Source organism: Empidonax traillii, unplaced genomic scaffold, assembly GCF_003031625.1.
Source record: "Empidonax traillii isolate 1590-97213 ecotype Southwest subspecies unplaced genomic scaffold, ASM303162v1 scaffold49:size1601597, whole genome shotgun sequence".
Taxonomy (NCBI): Eukaryota; Metazoa; Chordata; class Aves; order Passeriformes; family Tyrannidae; genus Empidonax; species Empidonax traillii.
Window position 1 is genome coordinate 1123759 of NW_020955242.1, and position 21513 is coordinate 1145271.

Here is a 21513-nt window from a genome sequence, read left to right on the forward strand (position 1 = left end):
TGATATGAAACAAAGAAAATGCAGTATTCCTGAAATTCTTCCAACTCACTTGGAGGAATCAAGAAAAAATGTTAATATTTAAGTTTACTTTTATAGGACTTAATACCCTTTTTAGACATTTCTCCATTAAGAATAAACTTGTTCAGTTTAAGAGTTATACTGCAGAAGTAAGACTACACACATACCACGTTTTTGTGCCTCCTCTTCATCACTATCACTCTCTTCAGACGATGATGATGATGACGACGATGATGATGAGGACGATGAGGAGGAGGATGAAGATGCTGAAGAACAAGATGAAGATGATGAAGAGCTAGAGCCAGATCGAGAGTGTGAACAAGATGAGGATGATGAAGAGGATGAAGATGATGACCTGGAAGAACAGGATGATCTATCTGAGTCAGAGTCTGAGTCAGAGCTAGAGTCAGATCCCCTTTTGCTGACTCTCTGTTTTTTGGAAGCTGGATTTGGAGTGAGAGGCTCTGTCCTTGCAGCCACCATGCGCCTGTCTGTCTCAGCCTTCACGCCAGGTCTGTGGTCTGAGGTTTGTATTGGTGTGCCATTTTTGGGACTCAAAGGCTCAGATTTCATTATTGTCTGTGTCTCCTCTGTAGACATAGATTCCTCTTCAGAAGACTGAGGGTCCTCTTTCAGATTTTCATTTTTAGCTTTTGTGTCCTCAAAAGCATTCACTTTAGCATCTGACAATCTTGACTGAGGTGTAAGAGGAGAAGCAGATAATGCCATCTGGTACTGATGCAAGAGTGGAGTAGAAGTCCTTGAGAGTGCCACTTTGTTTTGATTATAGTTCCTCTGGGCAGACATGAATGAGAGTTCAGGATCACGAAGAATATGATAATCTGTCCTGCTAACTCCATGTTTAGCAGCTCCAATAAGTAAATCCCTGTCGTGAGTCCCACATTCCCACCAGACAGGTAAGTCTGGGTTTGGCTGGCATAGTTTTAGTCGTTCAAACAACTGGGGGTGTCTAAGAGCCTGTTCTCTCACTTTCCTCAGGAGTTCGATGCGATACAAGGTCCGAGAAGCACGTTCCTCTGTAATCGGCTGGATAAAAATGTTGGGGTCTACGAGTTCTGCATAGAAACAAAACAAAGATGAGAACCTGGCAAAAACCCACTGCAAATTACTACTACAAACAGATGGCTTTAATCAGTTAATATACGTCTCACCGTTATAAGCTTTCAGTTTTACTCTCTACACATTTCCTTAGTTCCCAATCCCCCATTTTTATTTCACAGCACATGAAAGAAAACCCTTTTCAAGGTAAGCACTGACAACACAAATTTAAAAACATATACACCCACCTTCTTTCGAGGGGAGCCGACAGACCCTCCTGCACATTGACATGAACGCATACAAGTACTTCTCCAAGCTCTCATCAGTTTTCTTGTGCAGTCGAGCCATGGCCCTAAACTTGGTCCAGTCAAATCGTCCCCTTTCAGGATCAAACACCACTCCAAACGTGGACACAACTCTGTAAAAGTCAGCTTCTTCTCTTCTCGTCCACCTTGATCAGCAAGAAAAAAAAAAAAGGGAAATTCTGTCATTCTCTTTACCATTTCACACGTTTTTATTTCTTCAGTATTTTTTTTACATAAAGGAATAGTAAAAAAGTGTATTTACATGCTGCACATACCTTTGCTGTCTTTCAATCTTCGCAGCCATCTTTGGATTTAGTGCAGCTTCTTCATATGGAGGCTGCATCATACTAGTTTGTATGGGGAATGCTGGCTGGATCTGCTGGGCCTGCCTGTTTTTACTTGTCCGTTGATAAGCCGTTATGAGGCGGCGCAGACGTGTTGTTAAGGCAGACTGAGTGGGCCAATAGATTTTGTCTCCTTCCATCATTTGTCCATCTACAGTAAAACCAAGTCACGGGAAAAATAAAGAAGTTGATCATTGCTGGTGCCTACGGTTCCATGCTAAGCAATCTAAATACATTTTAGCTGAGAGTCAGGAGATTTAAACAATTCAAAACACAAAAACGATTGGCTCAGATTGGAAGTTTTATGTATTTACCTCCATCTGCTATTACCAGATCACCTGGGGATGAAACATCATCCTGTAGAAAAACAAAAGTAGAGCACAGTTTAGACTACAGCCCTCTCCAGAGATTTAGGTTAAACTTGTATCTTGCAGACAAGTTATGAGTATGACAAAGACCAAGAGTAACATAGGATTTGGACAAGTGGCTAACAAGATATTCAACAGAACTAGACAACAATTCCCTCTTGTTCCCACCCAAACAATTGCAAAACACATGGAGTAAGCTTTATCAACTTAGTGAGATACAGAAAAAAATGGAATAAATAACTTGCTCAACAAAAAGGTGGAAGCATTACATTCTAAGTGAACACATATAAAGTGTCCAAGTGAATGAGTGTTAAAAGGAGCTATTAATAGGTGCCTACAATACCTCTATGTCATCTTTAAACATTGCTGGTGCTGGTTTATATTCTGGATCTTCTACATCCCTGTTAAAATTTCAACACAAAAGAAGCCATCTTAGTGCTATTTTACGAGTCCTTACACTCTTTTCAATTAAGTACAACTGATTTAAATTTACTAAGATACACTGTTTGAAACACTGCCATTTCATGGCAGCTTTAGCTTGAATCTGGCTCCCCCCCGTTCACTATCTCATTCAAAGATATTCTTTCTGACCACAAATGATAACTTCACTGATGAGGCAATGAGTTAAAGCAGCTCTCTCTTTCAGCAGTCATTAGTAATTCTCAAGTTGATCTACTGGGGTCACTGGTTAGCTACACAAGACTAACAGACCAAGCTGACTGACCTGAAATCAAGTTAAATAGGTCTGAGGCATTCTGCCTCTGAAGGCTTTTGCACTTCAGTGTTTAAGTAATATTTCTGACACAGCAACACAAAGTAGAATCCTTGTTAACACCAAGCTGCTGCATTTTTCATCCAACTGTGAAATCCCAAACTTCAGTGGTTCTGTTATACCATTTCTAACTCTTTTCCGCTCTCTGGGAGTAAAATCAAAGTAGTATTCTTCAAAACAATGACATCAAACTAGTATAAAACCAGTTAGGAAGATAATAAAAGTACAGTATGTTAATTCAGACTTGCTTGCTTTAAGGCCCCAAAACATTCATGCCCCTTTCAAGTGCTCTCATACCCATCCATGTAATCATTTGCTCTCTGTTCAGCAGCAACTGCTTTTTCATCTGGCTTGCCAACCCTTTCCAAGAAGCACAGCGCTGGGTCTGCTCTGATGGTGTTATATTTTTCATAACCTAGAAAGGAAAAAAAAAGTGGCAAAAATTCAACTTTCAGAGTAAACTGTAGAAAATAAAAACTGAGTGTAGGGTGTTTTTATATGTATGTACTTCCCACTCCCCACACTCATCCGTATTACTCACCATGTTTAAAAACTCCAATTAAAAGAGATTTATCTGCATCTGCATCCCACCACTCAGCAGGAACTTCAGAGTGATCTGGCTCAGGGACCCAAACATCAATTTCACTAAAGGGAATCACCAACAGCACAACAATATCAATAATATTCAGAGGAAGAAATAAATTTTTATATTAACTTTGTACATTTCTACTTTATGTTAGATTTTAAAATTCTCTCTTCAAACCACAAATACACTAAAACCAGCAATACAAAACACCCAGGCAGCTTGGTGTTTTGTATTTGAAAGAGACACAGTAACAGAGAAGGAATATGAAAGCAGAACTAGAATCCAATATTCTTTCTCTTAGTGAACTCCACCAAGTCCCAGCAGTCTGTGCTCGCATAACTTTGCAAACCAAGCGTTATCTGTGTTTGTGTTTAATAGCATGAGGGACTGTTCTTACACAAACATTTCTGAATCAAATTACAACTTTCTATCCACCACGAGTTTTTGTAGTTGTGAGTTGAAGAATTTCCCTACAGCAACATTTGCATTACAAAAATGAACTAAAAAACTAAAAAATGAGCAGAGTACACAGCACATAACCAAAAGCATGCATAAAGAGACAAGAAAAACCTGCCAATTAGACTGTAAAGTATATAATTCTATCTTCCACAATTTTCATCTGACATTAGAAATAAAGAAGCAAAAATACTCTACAGTTTACCTGGCATCAGTTCCATCAAACACCTTTTGGAATTCATTACCAATGACTTCTTGTTTTAAGTAATACAGCATTCTTACTCGAAGTAAGACTCTAAACAAAGAAAAAAGAGAAAAATATTAGCACTCTAAAAGCTTTCAATCCTTGTGGATGTTTTTGTCTTTTGTAATATCACAGAGATTTCAAGTCATTTTCCTAAAACATACTTCCTTCAGTTTTAAGGGGAGATAATCTCCAATTCAGGACACCTAACAGTTTTTACTGCCATCACATTTACGAATTGTTTCATTGCAAAAGTTCTTTCAAATCCTAAAGACCAGGATCAGTAGAATACTCTTCACTTGCTTCATAAAATACTGCTAGGAGCAAACTGCTGTTTCCCTTTTCCTGCTTAGAACATGCCCTTAGAAAGGATCGAGTGGGCTGACAATCAACATCTTCCACATCACCTTTACATTCATTCCTTCTCAGTGAAAATTTGGAGCATGACCCCAATGGCTTCTCCATGCTTGCCCTCAATTCTTGACTACAGTTGTATGAATGACCAAGCAGAATATGACAAGTTTAGCTACAGAAAAATGATTTATCTAGAGGAAGCTCATTCATGGCCATGACGAAGCTATCAACAAGCTGCTAACTCAGATCCTTGGAAGCCTGGAAAACATGCCAGGGAAACAGCCCGTAAGATTGAGGGGCAACAACTTTGGTGCTTTAACTTTCTTTGCTAAGCACTCCCACTCCTTAGTTCTTTGGCTGCTGCAAGGCATCCCAGACATGCTAGCAAGAGATCTCTCTCTCTCTACAGACAAACACACAATTTCTTCAAAAATTTTAACAGAATTATTTTCAATGTGAAATCATCCATTCACCTCCCAATACACTGCAACCTATTTATTCTAATCAAGCTAACACCATTAAAACTTGTTTCTTCGTAGTGCTACAAGTATTTTAAAGTCTAAGACGATGAGGAATTAGAAGAAAAATAATACTTAAAAAAAATCGAAATACATTCACAATTCAGCTACTGCTTACTTGTTACAATGGTGTTTTATGTGCTTTTTGTATCCTTCATCTTGCAAGAGATGTTCTGGATTGTATTTTCGAAGCCACTCTGCTTTGTGTATATCAAAAGTGCTAGCCTGGGTCTTCACTTTTTTTCCTTTTCTTCCTCTAGGCACAGGGGCTGATAAGCCTAAATAATGTAAAATATTAAAGATATAGGTATATATGCCCATGATACTCACAGTTCCTACCTCCTGTACCAGTACTGTGACCTGCAGTGCAGAAAAAACACCAGCATCACAGTCCCTGGGGTACATATCACCAGCTAAGGACAATGCAGGAGAGGGAGGAAGAAAGAGGAGTGTGTTGTCTGTCACCTAGTGCGAAACAGAATATGCTCTTGGGAACTGAAACGAAATGAAAGCTTACACAGACTACACCAATCCATTTGGGTAAGCCATCAAACCCGAAGCAAAGCAGAAATGACACTTGTTCGCCCGTCAGCTGAATTGTTTATCTGAAATAAATTCCATTTATTTCAAGTAGGATGCATTCAGAGAGGGTTTTTAGGTGTTTTCATCCCAGTACCCCAGGCACACATATGTGAAGCTGCTTAACTGCAGAAAAACATTTAAGGCCTTACCAAGATGATTCTGTAACTCTCGTGTTTGCCCATCCTCTGTTGGGGTAATAAGATCCCATATAAAACTTTTTATTTTCTCATCCCCTCTGTAGTGAACAAGACAATAGGCCAATAGTGCTCGGCAAATTATTTCCACATCCTGTTCATTCAGCTGCCTCTTGAAGCGACCGTGGGACAGAATTTCTCTCCATCGACCCCACCTAGTGCAAAGTGAGACATAAATGAGCAGGGGTAGCCTGCAGACTTCTCTTACAAAGGCAATTTCTCTGTAAAATATTCAGCTTTCAACTTTTTTCCTTCAGCTTAAGTTACTGAGAGGAAATGAAAAAGTACATTTGCAACAAAACTCCATCTGTTTAAAACTGAGTTTTAAACAAGTAGTGCCTGCTTACAAAACACACAGATGATTGTTTTAGACTTCTGAGATACAAAACTGATGGGAGCTCATGCTGGCATGAGTTGGGTGAGAGAAGACCTAAGATTTGATTTCCAAATCAACACATCTGATTTCAGTAAGCTTAAAATAACTGGTTACGTTTTCAGTTCCTATTTGTGCCTCACAGAAGTGCAAGACGTTCCACGATTATGAAAATCAAGTTACCTACCAAGCCTTTATTTCAGGTATTTTTTATTTAAGGAGTTCTGATCCTGCCTGCAGCATTTACTGTAACGATTTTTAGAGAGACTCCCATAGTGCCTATGTTAAATGCTATAAATCCCATCTGAAGAAAGATTTTCACCTTCCTTCATTAATGTTTCTTTAACGGCCAATTGTCAGATTTACACAAGGTGCATGACAGATTTCTGTTCTAAATAAATTCTCTGTATATACATGCCAGGTTACTGCCAATATATAGTTAAGAGTTATTTATATACAACTTAGTACATGGAAAAAAAGTATTTTTTTAGAAACTTCCTAGAATGCAGAAAGATGCACAACCATACCCATAGACCAGCAAGTTCTTTTCCACCCGAAAGCACTCGGTTCTTCCATATCCGTTGGAACGGTCACAGGGCCTGCGGAGTTTGGGTTTATCTTCACCCTCACTCTCCACTTCAGACAACTCAGCCAGTTCATCTTTTGTAGCACTGAAGGGCCGTGTTTGTTTCCTGATTCTTGGAGTATCAATAACCAGGCTGTTCTGCAAAATTTCAAACAAACCTTATGAGAGAAACAGCTGGTACGTTTTTCTCAAGTAGGTGGCTTCAGTTCAGAAACAATTCTTATGCCATTGACAGGTATTTTGTGAAGACATCACAGTGAAAACTCAAAGCAAGTAAAAAATGTTGTGGTGTTTAAGGCAATAAAAAATGAGTTTAATACCATACTACCAGCACATTAGTTATAAACAACACTAAATATCTCCTCAGAACTCAATACTTAGACTACACTGCAGCCTCTGTGAGCAAAAAGGGGCACTGAAACCTTTTTGCACTGAATGCACGGGAATGTCTTCAAGTATAGGACACAACTTCCGTATAAAATTTGTAATTTATATAATTCCATCTAAAATGTATACAGGTCTTAGTTATTTTGCAGATTCCAGCACAGAAATGGGGCAATCAGAATGATTCCACACTTTCAACCACTTCCAGGTCTTTGACAAAATGAAAGACCTCCAAACTCTTCTGGGACAGCAGGGAAATGGAAATAATACAGCTATCATCAGGCACAAATCATCCAGCATAAAAAGTCTGACTTGTTGAAATATTAACCAAAAAGCACCAGAAATCCTACACCTGCTATTTCAGAATTCAACAGCAAGCACATACTTGGAAAAATGCACACTGAAAAAGAAAAGTACTTACTCTACCACTGATGGCATCGATATCTATTTCTGCTTTTTTGGCCCATTTCTGCCAGAAGTTGGGGTCATCTAGTGAAATATCAGTCCTGTTTCCAGATGCAACAAAACTAGCCTGTAATAAATAAAATTATATCTTACCAACAGCACACATCAAAATGTAGAGTTTGCCTCAGTGCTGTGAAGAATGCATGACCTTATTTCATCAAAAATCTCCCAAGCAGCTGTTAAGACTTTAAAAGTTACTTAGACTGCAAAGCAACTCAAAAGTTCTCCTCCCTCCTAATTTTTAAAAATCAGATCCTGAATATATCAGAAAAGTCTAATGAACTTTTATGCACCATCAGGAGAGAAGAACATTAAGCAGCAAGACTCTTCTGCTTCTGAGTCTGAATCTAAATTACTCGAATGGAAGAAAAAAGAATCTTTTGAAGAGGCTTATCAGCATTTGGGGATTTCATCTCATGCAAAAGTACTCGCTTGAGGGAAATTTCAAAGGGGCGTTTAAGCTGCCAACAATCAAAGCTTGAGTGCATGGAATGAGCTTAATTTCAGAAGGCATTTAAAAAACCCCGATACACCGCATTTGGGAAAAGAGTAAATATATATAAAAATTTCTAACTCTTCTGATAAAAAGGCGGTGATGATGATCTTCTTTAGAAGTCTACTTCTTATTTAAGCCATAATCATCAAGATATAAGGAAGCCTAAAGAAGCATATAAATTATAACTAATATTTATAAATACTACTATTTAAGAATATAAATGTATATTAGAGTTTAAAAGTTTTCCTTTTGCTTTGCCTTTTTTTTTCTTTTGAAATTGTCACAACTGCATTCATGAAGTGCCCACGCTCCAAGCTCAGTTATACTGCTTGATATTTTATACTCCCAGCCCCCTTCCCATGTACATATGCACTCTCTCCACCTCCTGCTATTTTAGGAGGTTTCCAGCTCTTACCAAAAAAGCCCAAGGTTCAAACTATTTCCTCTGTGTAGGCATTTTTATAATAAGCCTACACAAATTAAGAATTTTTAATCTTAATAATTATTTTCATAGACATGTCCTCTGTTTTTAATGCTTCTAAATACAAATGGATCTATGAAGAAATTTGTTTAAACATTTTTAATGCAGCCCTTTACACCTCACACAAAATCCAGCCTTTTCAAAAGCAGCACATATCCATTACTCATCTTTGCTCAAGCATGCGCTTTGCATCTGCCATTTACACAGTCTGTATGTGCAAAGCTGATTTTGCTATAGCCATGTTTAAAATAAACATGTTTAACATACCCCCATTAAACAAAAGTAAATGTAACTTTAAAAAAAAAAAAAGCATAAGCTCTACAACACTCAGTTACATTTACAGCTTATACTGTCACAGAACAACTTGCTGTTCTGCACCTTGGCAAATGTGGAGCCTCTCCCTTCTGACTCAATGGTGATAGTTTTAGTACGACGCTGTAGAATTTGGTCAATGTCCTCCTCACAGAATTTAGAGCCTTCATCTTCTTCATCCATAATGGCACCATATGCACCTCTTCGAAGCAAGTCTTCTATTTCTTTTTTGGAGAGTTGTTGGATCTGAGCAAATTAAATCAGGTTTAGACAGTCAAGAAAAAAAATATCCCCAAGTCTCTTCTATTTCTCTTTCCCTTCCCATGTTTTCACAACCTAACTGTGCTTTGTGATTTATAAATTTAAATCTAGATTACTAAAAGTTAAGAACAAAGTGTAGTTGAAAACTGAAATAAAATTTATTATGTGGTTACAGAGCACATTTTTACAAGTTTGCCTGTTTTTTGTTGTTGCTATTCTCAACACCATGATGAGCACGTTTAAAAAAATTACCTATTCATATAATGTTAATCTTCCCTTAAAGTCACACATTATATTCATATGAGAACATACAAGGAAACAAAGAGAAACTTTTCTCCATGTTTTAACTCTGACATTATCTACCTTGAACCTTAAGAGGCAAGAAACAGTGAAATGTTTATCATAGTAACTGAGTACATTGAAAATTACATCACCTATATTGCTAGTCCACATCAGAAAACAGAATGGAGAGGCAAATGACTGAAAAAGGTAAAAATGGCAGCTTCTGTAATTTGAGGTGACTCCCACATGATTTCAAAAGCTAAAGGAAGGTTATTTCAAGAAATAAATCTACGTACACCACCGACACTGTTTTCTCTTCCACTCATACTCTGCAGGACAGCCTTATCCAGTCCCAGTTTCAGACTTGCTCTGTCAAACATCTCTCTCTCGTAGGAATTCCGTGTTATCAGTCTGTAAACCTTCACTGCTTTGTTCTGGCCAATCCTGTGACATCGGGCTTGAGCCTTTTGAAGGGAGGAAGAATGGCATTAAGAGTTTAGACTTACGTAGGAGTAAGATATATTCTTTTTAAAAACTCTGTTGTAGCACGAAAAACAAGAGCATGAACTCAAAAGGAGTCAATACACATTTAAGTAAATGGAAGCTACCAGATATTTTTCACATTGTGAAGTTTTCTGAAAACAGAGTAGCAAGTAAATGCAGATGAATGGTCTGTGCTGAATGCTCCTGAATGGTATTTCCCTTGCAGTAACACCAGGTAAAAACATATGCTAGCTGATAAATGGTAAAGGAGTTGTGACTTGGGGAATTGACTCAATTTCAGCATCTAATTCCTAGATTTGATTAATTCACTCTTTCTTAATTTATATATTAATCCTTTTCTATATATTATGCTGTAGCTGAACACCTCTATGTTAGTACATGCAAAAATAGCCCCAGTTTCAGTGTCATCAAATCTTAAGGCTTTTAACAACTCACTGACTTTACCTGTGCTCTATTTTTCAAGAATAATCAATTTGAAAGAAAAAGTTAGAACCCAGCCAAAATGAAACCTCTCCTGTCCAAGTAGAAAGCACTCAACAAGAAACTTTCAACATGTTTCTTAAAAAAGCACAAACCTTTTAAAATCACGTATGGCCAAAACAGATACAACACTCAAAATGTATCATGCTCAAAGGAGTTTACCTGCAGATCATTCTGAGGATTCCAGTCAGAATCAAAAATTATACATGTATCTGCTGCAGTCAAGTTGATGCCCAAACCCCCAGCTCTGGTGCACAGGAGGAAGACGAAGCGATCGGAGTCGGGTTTGCTGAACCTGTCGATGGCAGCTTGTCTGAGATTGCCTCGTACTCGCCCGTCAATGCGTTCATACAGGTACCTGGAGAGTGCCACATACACAAACATGACATATTTTTTTATAATTTACAGGTGATTAGAACAGATCTCCTGTTTGCATGTTTATTCCTTACAGTGAACAGAAGTGATACACACCAACTTTGATTAGCAGTGGGTGACATAACCAAGGATCACGTCAGAACTTGCACATTTGTAGTACTAACACACATCGGCAAGTCCAGACACTGAGCATTTTAAGACAAGTTCTTCTGAGCTTTGTCTATACCTGACTATACATACCAAAAACATGTATTACCATGGCACTTGGTTGCATTAAAACACACTATAACCTGAAGTCCTATGTGGACACTCACAAGTTTTTCCCATGCTATTACCCTTGGATCCCTGCCTAGGGTCCCAGAAGCAGGACAGTGGACTCCTGTATTATGTACCAAATTGTCTGAGCACATTAGGAGTATCCAAGTAATCAGCAGAAAGCAGAACCTGGTGAGCTGTCATTAGACAAACTGCATATTGATTCTGTAAAGACTAAGAGAAATGGAACAAAAATGACCTGACAGCATCTCTAACAGTCTTTATCAAGGCTTCCTAGACTAAACCCAGCAAATTTAAAAGCCTGAAGTAAAACTGCCATTTGTTACATCTGACAATTAGAAAGACTCCTTTGAAACTAAAATGCTGAAAGGGGGAGCAAATACTCCTGTATGTTGTAAACTGAGTGAGATGTCAAATGTGTATCCAGTAGTCAGAAAGCCACACAACCACTTTTCTTCTAATCAGCTATAAAATGGCACAGCAGATAATCCACTGGACCACAGGCATTTTGGCAGGCAGCCATCTCTTACAGTCCTGAATTCTGTTAAGCACCAAGTCTGATCATGTGTGCACTCTAACATTTCTAATCCAATGGCAGCTTCTGTGGATTTCAAAAGACTCCACCTGTAGATATGACTGACTAGTTTAAAAAATTTTACATACTGAATTACAAGAGCTACTATGAAGTTAAAATTGATCTTTTAAAATGCAATATAGAAACTGTTGAGCTCTCAGTTCAAACAGATAGCTTTAATATAAACTATCACAAGAAGAGGTATTAAAATAATCTAATATTCAATATACATTTCAGTATCCACAGCAAGAAGGCTTGACATAATTAATAATTTTTATTTTTCAACATGTTAACTCTGTGTTACTACAGTGTAGTTCGTTGACAACTTCGCATTTCAAAGCAGTATGGACATTCCAGTAAATGCACTCGTAAAACAACCTGAACTATGCCTTTTTATAGGTTTTCAGGTTGACACAGCCAGTTGTAACCAAGTTTATGCATTTTATCACATGCTCATATAAAAATTTAGCTTCCATGGAGTGAACAGTATAATCAAAAGGTGCTATTATATGGGATGGCAAAAGCCAAACTAAGGAGCTGGTTTTCGGTTGGCAGTTCAGTTGTGCTGCAAAATTCGAAGCAGTCATAACTTAAGAAAGATAGCAAAGAACATTTATACTTTTATGTTACAAAAAACAAACTTTCCGTTGTTTACCATTTTGTGCTTATATTCTGTTGGAAGCAAGGAGCTGCATCTTGGGCCCTGTCTGGTCCAAGTTCAACACCAAATAAATAAAGAACACATTCAATGCTTCCTGGGATTTGGGCAAGCAACACTGAGCTTGAACTTGGTTTCCAACAGAAAAAGTATAAACATACATAATTAAATGTTTAATGGAAAAAGCAACAAACTGAAGGCACATGGCTTACTCAACAACCTCTCTCTAGTTTTTCCCTGAAGTTTTTAATTGGTTGGTGAATAAATGAACACTGAACACACCATAGAACACAAGATTAGCAAAAAAAGGAAACAAAGCTCCCAGCCTTGGTGCGCTATCATTAATCCTGCACTACCATTCCCAGATATGCCCACTGAGATCAATATAGTACAGGATAGAGAATGTGAAACATCTTACCTTTTATGTATAAGGTAATCCTCCAAAATATCAAGGCAACGCACCATCTGAGAGAAGATAAGGACCTTGTGGCCTCCTGCTTTCATTTTTGGAAGAAGCTTATCAATAAGAACCAATTTCCCAGCAGACTGGATCATTGCTTGCAGGTGGAAGTCAGGAGCACTGGGGCTGTACGTTTCTTTAAACTCTCCAAGGATCTTCTCTTCGGCACCTATATAAGAATATATTTCCATGCCCACAGGTGCCTCTACCCAAGTATCTCCACATATATACAAGACCAAGTTACCAAAATCAGTGCTTGTACCCTAAAGATTCCCCACTAGCCATGGATGGACAGAATATAGTTCTGAATGGTTCTGAAACTTGAACAAGAACATCTATTTCTATGGGCTTTGAAAACAAGTCTTATGTTTTTAAGCAGACACCAAAGAAAAAACACCTAGAATGAGGTGAACTCCCCTCCTCCAAATTGCAAAAACTGAAATACTTGTTCTCAAGTACTGTGTAAAAAAAGAACTAAAAAAACCCCACAAGTTGTTTTTCTTTTTGATAATTTAAATGATACATGAGTCTAAAAAAAAAAAAACCAGTATTTTGAATACTACTTCTGAAACCACAGCCAAAACTTTAGGAACTTTAAGTTTCTTTTCTTGCAAGTCAGAAAGAACATCAGTTAGTTTTAAGAGAGAAAAGCAATGAAGACTGACAGATCGTATCACTTGCAAGAAGCATTAATTTAAAAAGTTAGACCTAAAAGTTGTTCTTCATGCTGCTTTTAAAGAGAGGTACCATTTCCATGGGATAATTGCTTCTAAATGTTCTGTGAAATCCTACAAAACAAGTTCACATTTAGGCAACCCTGTCTTGTATCTATCAAAAAAACGCTTCCACCTAATCCACTCCTTGGAAGGTCAGATGAAAACACTAAAGAATTATTACAGAAGTTCTTACATATTTTGAATAAAAGTAAAAAAGTAGTTAAAAATTATGTATTTACCTTTGATGAGATAAGGGTGATTACAACACTTTCTGAGTTCCATCATAGTGTTAACCAGATTGGGTACATTAGCTTGCCCTGCTCCTTTGGATAAGAAAGCAAAATTTTTCTCCAAAATAGCTCGGTAATATTTCTTCTGGATATTAGTTAGTTCTACTTCAATTATAGTTTCCTCCTTAGGAGCCAGCTTTTTTTCTACATCTTCCTTTAACCTCCTGAGCATCATGGGTTTCAGGATTGCTTGTAATTTCTGAACCTAAATGAAACACAACAGTTTGTACAAACATGAAAAAGTAATAGTGTAGTTAAAAGTTTTTCAAGTACATGTCATTTTTTTTTTGGTGGATTTACATGAAAAATTTTCCACATGGGATATAGCCTTATTTTTAACCCCAAACTACTAAAGAATTTTTTTAACGTATGTACTTCAAAGCAACAAAAAAGTATCTTTAACATTTGTCTGCAAAAACTCTCAACAAAGCCAGAAAACTTCGATTTCTACTTTTCTCACTATTTACTTCCCAAATTTAAAAAACTGACATAGAAAAGTAAAAATAATTCATTAACATCCAATATTATAGTTAATTTACTGCTACTGTCCAGCCAGTTTAGAGAAACTACATGACAAGAACTCACAGGTGACAGGGGGAGACTGAACAGGGGGTGAGGAGCAGGAACATTTACTATCTGGCTACTAAGTAGAACAAAGATTTTTCCTTCAAGGAGCTCACTCTTAAACACCAAAGCTCAACCTGAAGTTATACCTGTTCCTCTGTTTTGAGGTCTCCAAATTCTTGCATGAATGTAGATTCAGCAGGAAAACGCAGGGGCTCAAGGAAATGAAGGAGGCTAAATAATTCTTCTACTGTGTTCTGCAGGGGGGTACCTGTTAACAGCACTTTATGCTCCTACAAAAGGAAAGAGAACTTGCTTAACTTTATCTGCATCATTTGCAAAAGTTTTTGTCTGAAGTCTGAGCATCACAACCTGAAAACACCAGTTCTGAGTGTTACTAAGTACACAGGAAATACAGACAAACCCATTTATTAAAAACCACCAGTATTTCCTACTAGCTTTTCTTTAAATTCTCTCTTTCTACATCTCTAATGAAGAAGTGATTGAACACTTGAATCTTGCCTGTAATATTCAGACAAATATTCAAACATTTACTATCCTCCCTCTCTGTAGTGCAGAAAATATACATTAAGCATGTATCACAGAGTATTATAATTACTTCTGAGAACATGCAGGAAAGTAATAATGAAGTAATTAAAAAAATGCCAAACTAGTCATGGTGCATCTTGCAGTAATGCACCAAAAGCCTCAAGATACATGATAGTATCTGCTTTTAAAAATCTTGCAGTGTAGCAAATAAAATCTTAACTACAGGACTAGACAACAAGTCTGTTAGAAATTCTACTTCTTGCTTGCTTTTATTGGTAAATAACTTGTTTAAAATACTTTCCAGCTTTTTAAACATTAATTACTGCACAAAACATTGCACAAAATTAAATTTTCACCCTAATCAAAACAAACAATAGAATAGTATCACCAGAAACAGATCGTGCCAACAGTTAGAACTCGCCATATTTTATCAAAAATATATACACCATCATCAGCTATCAAAACCACATATGTTTGAAGAGTATCAGGAATAGTTATCTCCTGAGAAAGGCTGCTTGAGAGGTCTTTTCTGGCATGCAAAGCAAATTTTTTTATTTATTATCAAACTATACTGCTAAAATCAAACCCCCAAAGTGAACTACAGTTACTCACAAGGTTCATTAGTTTTAGTCCTTCCAGGAGTTTGCAGTTTTTGTTCTTCAGTCTGTGAGCTTCATCAATAATAACACAGCGCCACTCAATCGCGTTTAATTCTGGACACCCACCAAGAATCATTTCAAAAGTTGTGATAATGGCCTGGAACCTGTAGGTACCTCGAACAATACGGCCCTAGAGATTCATCAACACACCAAATCTGTTACATTACTTCTCATCTACTCAATTTACAGGTTTCACTGCTGAAATTTTGTCAAGAGCCAGACATCAGATTTTTACATTATAAATTGTTCATACACGATTATTAGATTTCAGTAACTCTAATTAATACTAATGAGTAATTATTCACAGACACAAATCCAACATTATCTAATCAACAGTAAAATTTTAACCACTTTAAAATTACAGATATAACCATCTAATAGAACTGTTTCAAAATGTGCACAAGATAAAATCCCATTTTTAACCCTGAGAAAATCTGAAAGACTGACAGGAAAAATTCTACAGTCAATCAATCAAAATATATGATGCTAACACAGCAGGCACATATTTATTCAAAATATCACCTGAGAACTAAATGAGAAATTTTTATCCAGCTTACTCCATTGGTTTGACAAGGAAAATACGTGAGGCCTTCAGTAAGGCAGTATACAATATTTTACTACAGAAATAACATGTCATTTCAATATTTAGCACTACTTAAAAGTTCTCAGCTTTATCAATTTCGTAGAAATATCATACTTTTAAAAAATTGTTTATGCACAATATATAGAAAAGGCAAAAAATCCCTTTTAAAAAACAGTTTTCAATTTTTTTCATGTCATTTAATGTTATGTATTTCAGTCTGAAAAGCAAACTGTACAGTTAGCACTAGCAAAAGGAAATCAACAGCTACATAAAGGTAAGAGCTTAATCAGTGATACTTTTTTTCTCCCTGCTCTTCAAATTCAGGACCCAACTGCAACCATCTGTGTACACTTGAATCTCCACAAGAGCATCAGCGTCACTGCTATTCAGTTGCAGAATTACTCAGCACAGTGAAACAACACATCTTGCTGCAAACACTTCCACTAAATTTACTCAGTAAGCATATGTTAAAGATGCTCCTATGTAACATCAGGGTATATAGGATGACTTTCACACAGGTAACGTAAAGCACACCTTTCCTCACTCCCACCTGAAACAGGTTTGGGGTAAGTTATTGCACACAAGTGACATTACAATACCTGGGAGTCCCTGAAGTACATCTCATACTGCTGGATCATCTGCCTGCTGATCATACTGCCATGGTACACGACAACATTCAGGTCAGTCCACGTGCGAAATTCCCTTTCCCAGTTTGTTATAGTGGAAAGCGGAGCTATGATCAGGAAAGGCCCCCTTATACCAGTCAGGAGGATTTCATAGAGGAATGTAATGGACTGGATGGTTTTGCCAAGACCCATTTCATCTGCTAAAATGCAATTTCGCCTGAAAGTAAAAAATATTTCTTTGTCATTAGCATCAAAGGAAGCGCAGACACTACAGCTGTTACTCAAATGGACAATCTGTAAAAGCTAAACTCAAATACACCAGTTTACAACAACTGTCAAAACCGAGGCACTGTAAAAAGATCCCTCTAAACATTCCCTGCTTATGGTGAAAGAATGGTCAGCACACGAAACCACAAGCTTTGCATCATGTTTAGCACTGGCAAAACCTGAGAATGGTATGTTCCATGAAATTCCCCTAGAAAAATATATTCCAGAAGTGTTCTTTTGGGACTACATCTGCCCTAATTAGAAGAATTCAAATTAAGCAGATTTCCTACACAGACATTCACCTTGACAAAAGTGCTAGAACTTAATGCAGATTCCCAAAAGTCACTGTTTTAGTTAAAACAATATTCATCCTCAGTAACCATGATTCACGCCATTTGTTTAAAATCAACATTAAAAAATATTCCATGCATATACCTATTGTACCAGTTGAATAGGAGCCAGTTAAGTCCTTCCAGTTGATATTCCCTGAGCTGATTGCCATTTTTATATTCCCTGGACTGTTCTATCTTCTTCCAGGAGCTTGGAGGTGGTCGGTCCTTTAAGGGAAAGATTAACACGTGCAAATTGGTAAATGGTTTATTTATACCCCACTGTTTAATGAGTGTATCACTTTAGATTTAGAGTGTTATTATTAAACCTTAAAAGCAGAAAGGTGTCACTGCTAACCTTACTTACTAATTAATAGTCTGCAGAAACCTGTAATTTGTATTTATTTGTCTACATGAATCACTACTTTTAAAATTAATTTAAGAGTACATTGTGATAAAATAAAGCAACTGGTTTCTAAAACTAAGAATATAAACACTTTGGCATGGGTAATTTGACACACTAATTCATTTACATAAGAAACTTCAAAAACTAAACAAAGTTCACTTTGCCAGCTCCAAGAACAGCTGCCCTACAACAGAGCCAACTGAGTATTTGGGATTGCCATCATCCCTGAACTCTCAGTAACCCTGGACACTGATGCTCTCCCCTTCTGAAGTAGTCTGGGCATCCATACTAAGTTACTCTGATCTTGCCCTTTCCTTTCTGCACTTGCCCTGGTCAGTGCTGATCACTGGATCTCACAGTTGGCCAATTCAGGAAGGCAAGGGCAGGAATACAGAAAAGTTGTGAGTGGTTTAGTTCCCTGAATCAATTCTACCAAGAGATGAGACGAAAAACAGCACCAGCATACACAGGGTCACGATACCAAGGACATGACAAAACAAACTAACAGTATCAAGGTGTATCATCCTAACGTCCCTAGAAAGCCAAAGGAAAGCTGAGAGGCTACGTATAAAAAATATATGCATGTACACACACACCCACTAGTTCCCAAGCCTGGAGCCTCAACAGCTTGGCCTTAAGCTTAGCAGGCAACTTAGTAGTGAAATCATGAAGTGTTTGACTAATACTAGGTATGACTCCAGCAGAAAAAAACACTCTCTTCTGAAAACTTCTGCATCCCAACGTGAACAAAATCACACATGCAAGTGAAATAATTTTAGTTAGAGCTTTTCTGATCAGCTGTACTTCCCCCCCTAGCCCCGCCTTCCTTTCTCTGCATTTATAAAAGCTTGCATTCACTCCTAGACTCATGTGGCCTTATCTGGCAGCTCTGAATTTTAGATTTGAATTTTATATCTCCTCACTGCCAGCGTCAGCATCACCTGACACCAGGTCTGGGCGCAGCAGGAGCTGTCCCTCCTCCCCTCACCCACCAGCTGCCATCTGTCCACTCCCCCACACCCGGAGCAGCCACGCTCCTGCTCACAGGGCTGCTGTCAGCAAATAATTTCTTGTACTGCTGGAGCCTGAAGCAAAAAATACTTGTTGCTGATGCCGAAATGACTGTCAGTTGTACAGTTGCGCTTTAATCATCTTTTTCACTCAAAGCCAAATATGGTAACAGAGGTATAAAAGCTCTTGTTCCCACATGCCAAAATGTCAGGAATTTAAATAAATACTACAAAAATGAACTCAATATAATATGATGATGTTAATCGTGACTACTGTCATTATCTGTAGATGGAAAAACCATTAAAATAAACCCCAAAGCCTACAAATTAAAACGCTGTGCATATTTAGTTATGTAAAAGAAGTTAGAACAAGTGTTGTACTACACCACGCAGGACACATGTCCTACCCTGACAATGACATACAGGACTTGAAATAGAACTGTTTTGCTTTCTCCTGCTCTAGGAGACAGAAGATTGATAATTTAAGGATAAAACAAGTTTCCTTATTACATGAGTTTTTTTTTTTTTTTCCTTTTAGTCAGCCCTTTAATGACAACAAGAAAAATAAAAGCAGGAAGTAATTACAGAATCTGTTTGACAGATCTCATTTGCCAATTTCCTTCAGTGCTGTTTTCTATAAAAGGATGTTAATACTTAATTCTAGTTTCTCCTCATCTTAAAGGTATTCAGATTCTGTGACAGCCAGTTTCAACGTGTGGCTCACTGCTCAGTTAGAAAGTCATAGTACTTCATAATTTTTCCTAAGCAAAAATCTTTATTTTTTTAAAGAGTAACAACACAGATGAGAATATTTATCTATGCCTACCTGAGAATATTATTATTCCTAAGTACCAAGGCACATAGATACAGAATGTCATTAAGCCTTATGTTTTAACACAGAAGTTTAAAGTTGGGAAAACAAAATCAAATTTGCCAAGACAGACAAGTAAATTAGATATAATTTTACCAATCTCCTTGAGTCAGGTCTGGAAGCTTGCAATTGTTCAAATTCTTCTATTTTTGCTTGATCTACATCTTCTTTCAGCTCCCACGTACTGTCTTCATATGGCAACGAACACCATTTTACTAAATAGTAAATAACAGGCTGCAGAAGAAAATTCTGAATGTTATCAGTTTTTAATTTAGTATACAGACTGTTAATATGCCTTACTATTTGAGTAGCTTGCTCATAAAAGAGCTGGAAGCAAAAACACACTTTGACACTTTCAGTGTAGACTGTTCAGTGCAGATTCTTGTTATTTACCTACTTATTCTTGGCTTCTCAGACTATGCCACTTGTTGTAGACCCCTGAAGTCTTTTAATCCCACTTACCCACAAGTATATCTTAAGTCTTAGGAAAGATAAATTATGATACTTGGGGAAATGGGGCAAGCTGGCAGAAGTAAGTACAGAGGTGCTACCCAGAACATTTCCCCCAGTCTCCAAATCAGGCTATCTAGGCCTAAACCAGAGGTCTTCTCAACAAAAAAAAAAAAAGCTTTACAGCCTTGCTGGGCAACTGATATAAAAATTTAGGAGAAGTCACAAAAGATGGAACCAAAGCAGATTATCTTATTTAGATTCAACGCATAAATATTTAAAAAACAAATAAAGAGGTAGGAGGGAAAGTCTTATGACAACGCATTTTTTCTAAATGTGTAATAATGACAGATCTGCTGCATACAATGAAAAGTCATTCAAACCCTCAACCCTGTTGTAGGAAGACTAATGCAGAAATCGCTGAGTAAAAGTCTGCTCATTCTTTTTGCTATCTACAAGAGCAGAATAAGTATCATGGATATTCCAACAGCCTTAATCAACAACTTTGCCAGCCTTTGCTCGTCAATTGTCTGGGAGATGTAAAATCATTAAAGTGTTACTCTGAAATCTGATAAAATTACAACTATCAAACAACATTCGGAGGTGTATCTTCTTGCTTTAAGGTATATTTACCTCGCCAGTGTCTTTGTCTTCACAAAGAGATACTTCTAATACCCGGTCTACTTCAACATAGTCAGGATTAAAAGGTTCCTCTTCCATCTGCAGTGCAAGATTAATAAAATCATTAGAGAGGCAAAAAAAAGCTTGTATTTGCTAAGACTTGCTCTCATAATACACAAAATAAATAATAACTACTGAGGCTTTTGCCCACACCTTAAAATCCACCCCCCACCCCCCACTCCACACCACCGCTTCATTCTCTTTGGCAACACTCCCTGGGATTTGACATCAGAACAGAAGATACAGTCGTTTGGGGATGAAGTGCTGTCGTGGGTAAGTCACAGAGAAACAAACATACTGACAAAGTCCTTCCCTCCTTACCACTTCTAAGTAATTACTCAACCCACTCCAATTTTAAACCATGTAAGTCAGGTTAGTTCATTGACTCCAAAAGACTTGTTTTTAAAATTATGTTAAACAACCTATCCCCTGCTGCAACCAAAACCCCAGCCCCAGCGGCTCATTTTTATTTCTTAACAGTCAGCTCTTTTATTTAAAAGCAAACTATTAATCACAATTTTACAAGGAAATAAAAGAGCTTATTTAATTTATATTTATACTCACATCTGCAAAAAAGTGAGCTCTCTGTGCTTTCCTTAGTTTGAATCGCTTTATTTTCTGCTGGATTCTTTTATCCTTTAAAAGTTGTTGTTCTGTGGCCCACTCACAGTGGAGATATGAGCTAAAATCAGAGATTGACATTAACACATTAGTGAAAGCAAAAGTTTACTATCTATATTTAATA

At 37.3% G+C, this 21513-nt stretch overlaps 1 protein-coding gene across 6 annotated transcripts in view; it reads right to left on the reverse strand.

Moving 5' to 3' along the window:
- The window catches only part of CHD9 (chromodomain helicase DNA binding protein 9), an 84669-nt gene that overhangs the window by 13151 nt on the left and 50005 nt on the right, over positions 1–21513 (reverse strand). For all 6 annotated transcript variants that reach the window (XM_027879005.1, XM_027879006.1, XM_027879003.1 and 3 more), the window contains 24 exons: positions 21333–21450; positions 20721–20807; positions 19734–19871; positions 17457–17578; positions 16728–16971; positions 15499–15675; positions 14487–14630; positions 13723–13978; positions 12726–12936; positions 10587–10782; positions 9737–9904; positions 8964–9143; positions 7565–7675; positions 6701–6897; positions 5756–5955; positions 5143–5302; positions 4114–4203; positions 3408–3511; positions 3164–3281; positions 2438–2495; positions 2041–2083; positions 1658–1877; positions 1326–1528; positions 186–1094 (listed from right to left, as the gene is read on the reverse strand). In XM_027879005.1, the coding sequence (XP_027734806.1) occupies positions 186–1094; positions 1326–1528; positions 1658–1877; positions 2041–2083; positions 2438–2495; positions 3164–3281; positions 3408–3511; positions 4114–4203; positions 5143–5302; positions 5756–5955; positions 6701–6897; positions 7565–7675; positions 8964–9143; positions 9737–9904; positions 10587–10782; positions 12726–12936; positions 13723–13978; positions 14487–14630; positions 15499–15675; positions 16728–16971; positions 17457–17578; positions 19734–19871; positions 20721–20807; positions 21333–21450 (4454 nt within the window). The remainder of the gene's footprint in view (positions 1–185; positions 1095–1325; positions 1529–1657; positions 1878–2040; positions 2084–2437; positions 2496–3163; positions 3282–3407; positions 3512–4113; positions 4204–5142; positions 5303–5755; positions 5956–6700; positions 6898–7564; positions 7676–8963; positions 9144–9736; positions 9905–10586; positions 10783–12725; positions 12937–13722; positions 13979–14486; positions 14631–15498; positions 15676–16727; positions 16972–17456; positions 17579–19733; positions 19872–20720; positions 20808–21332; positions 21451–21513) is intronic.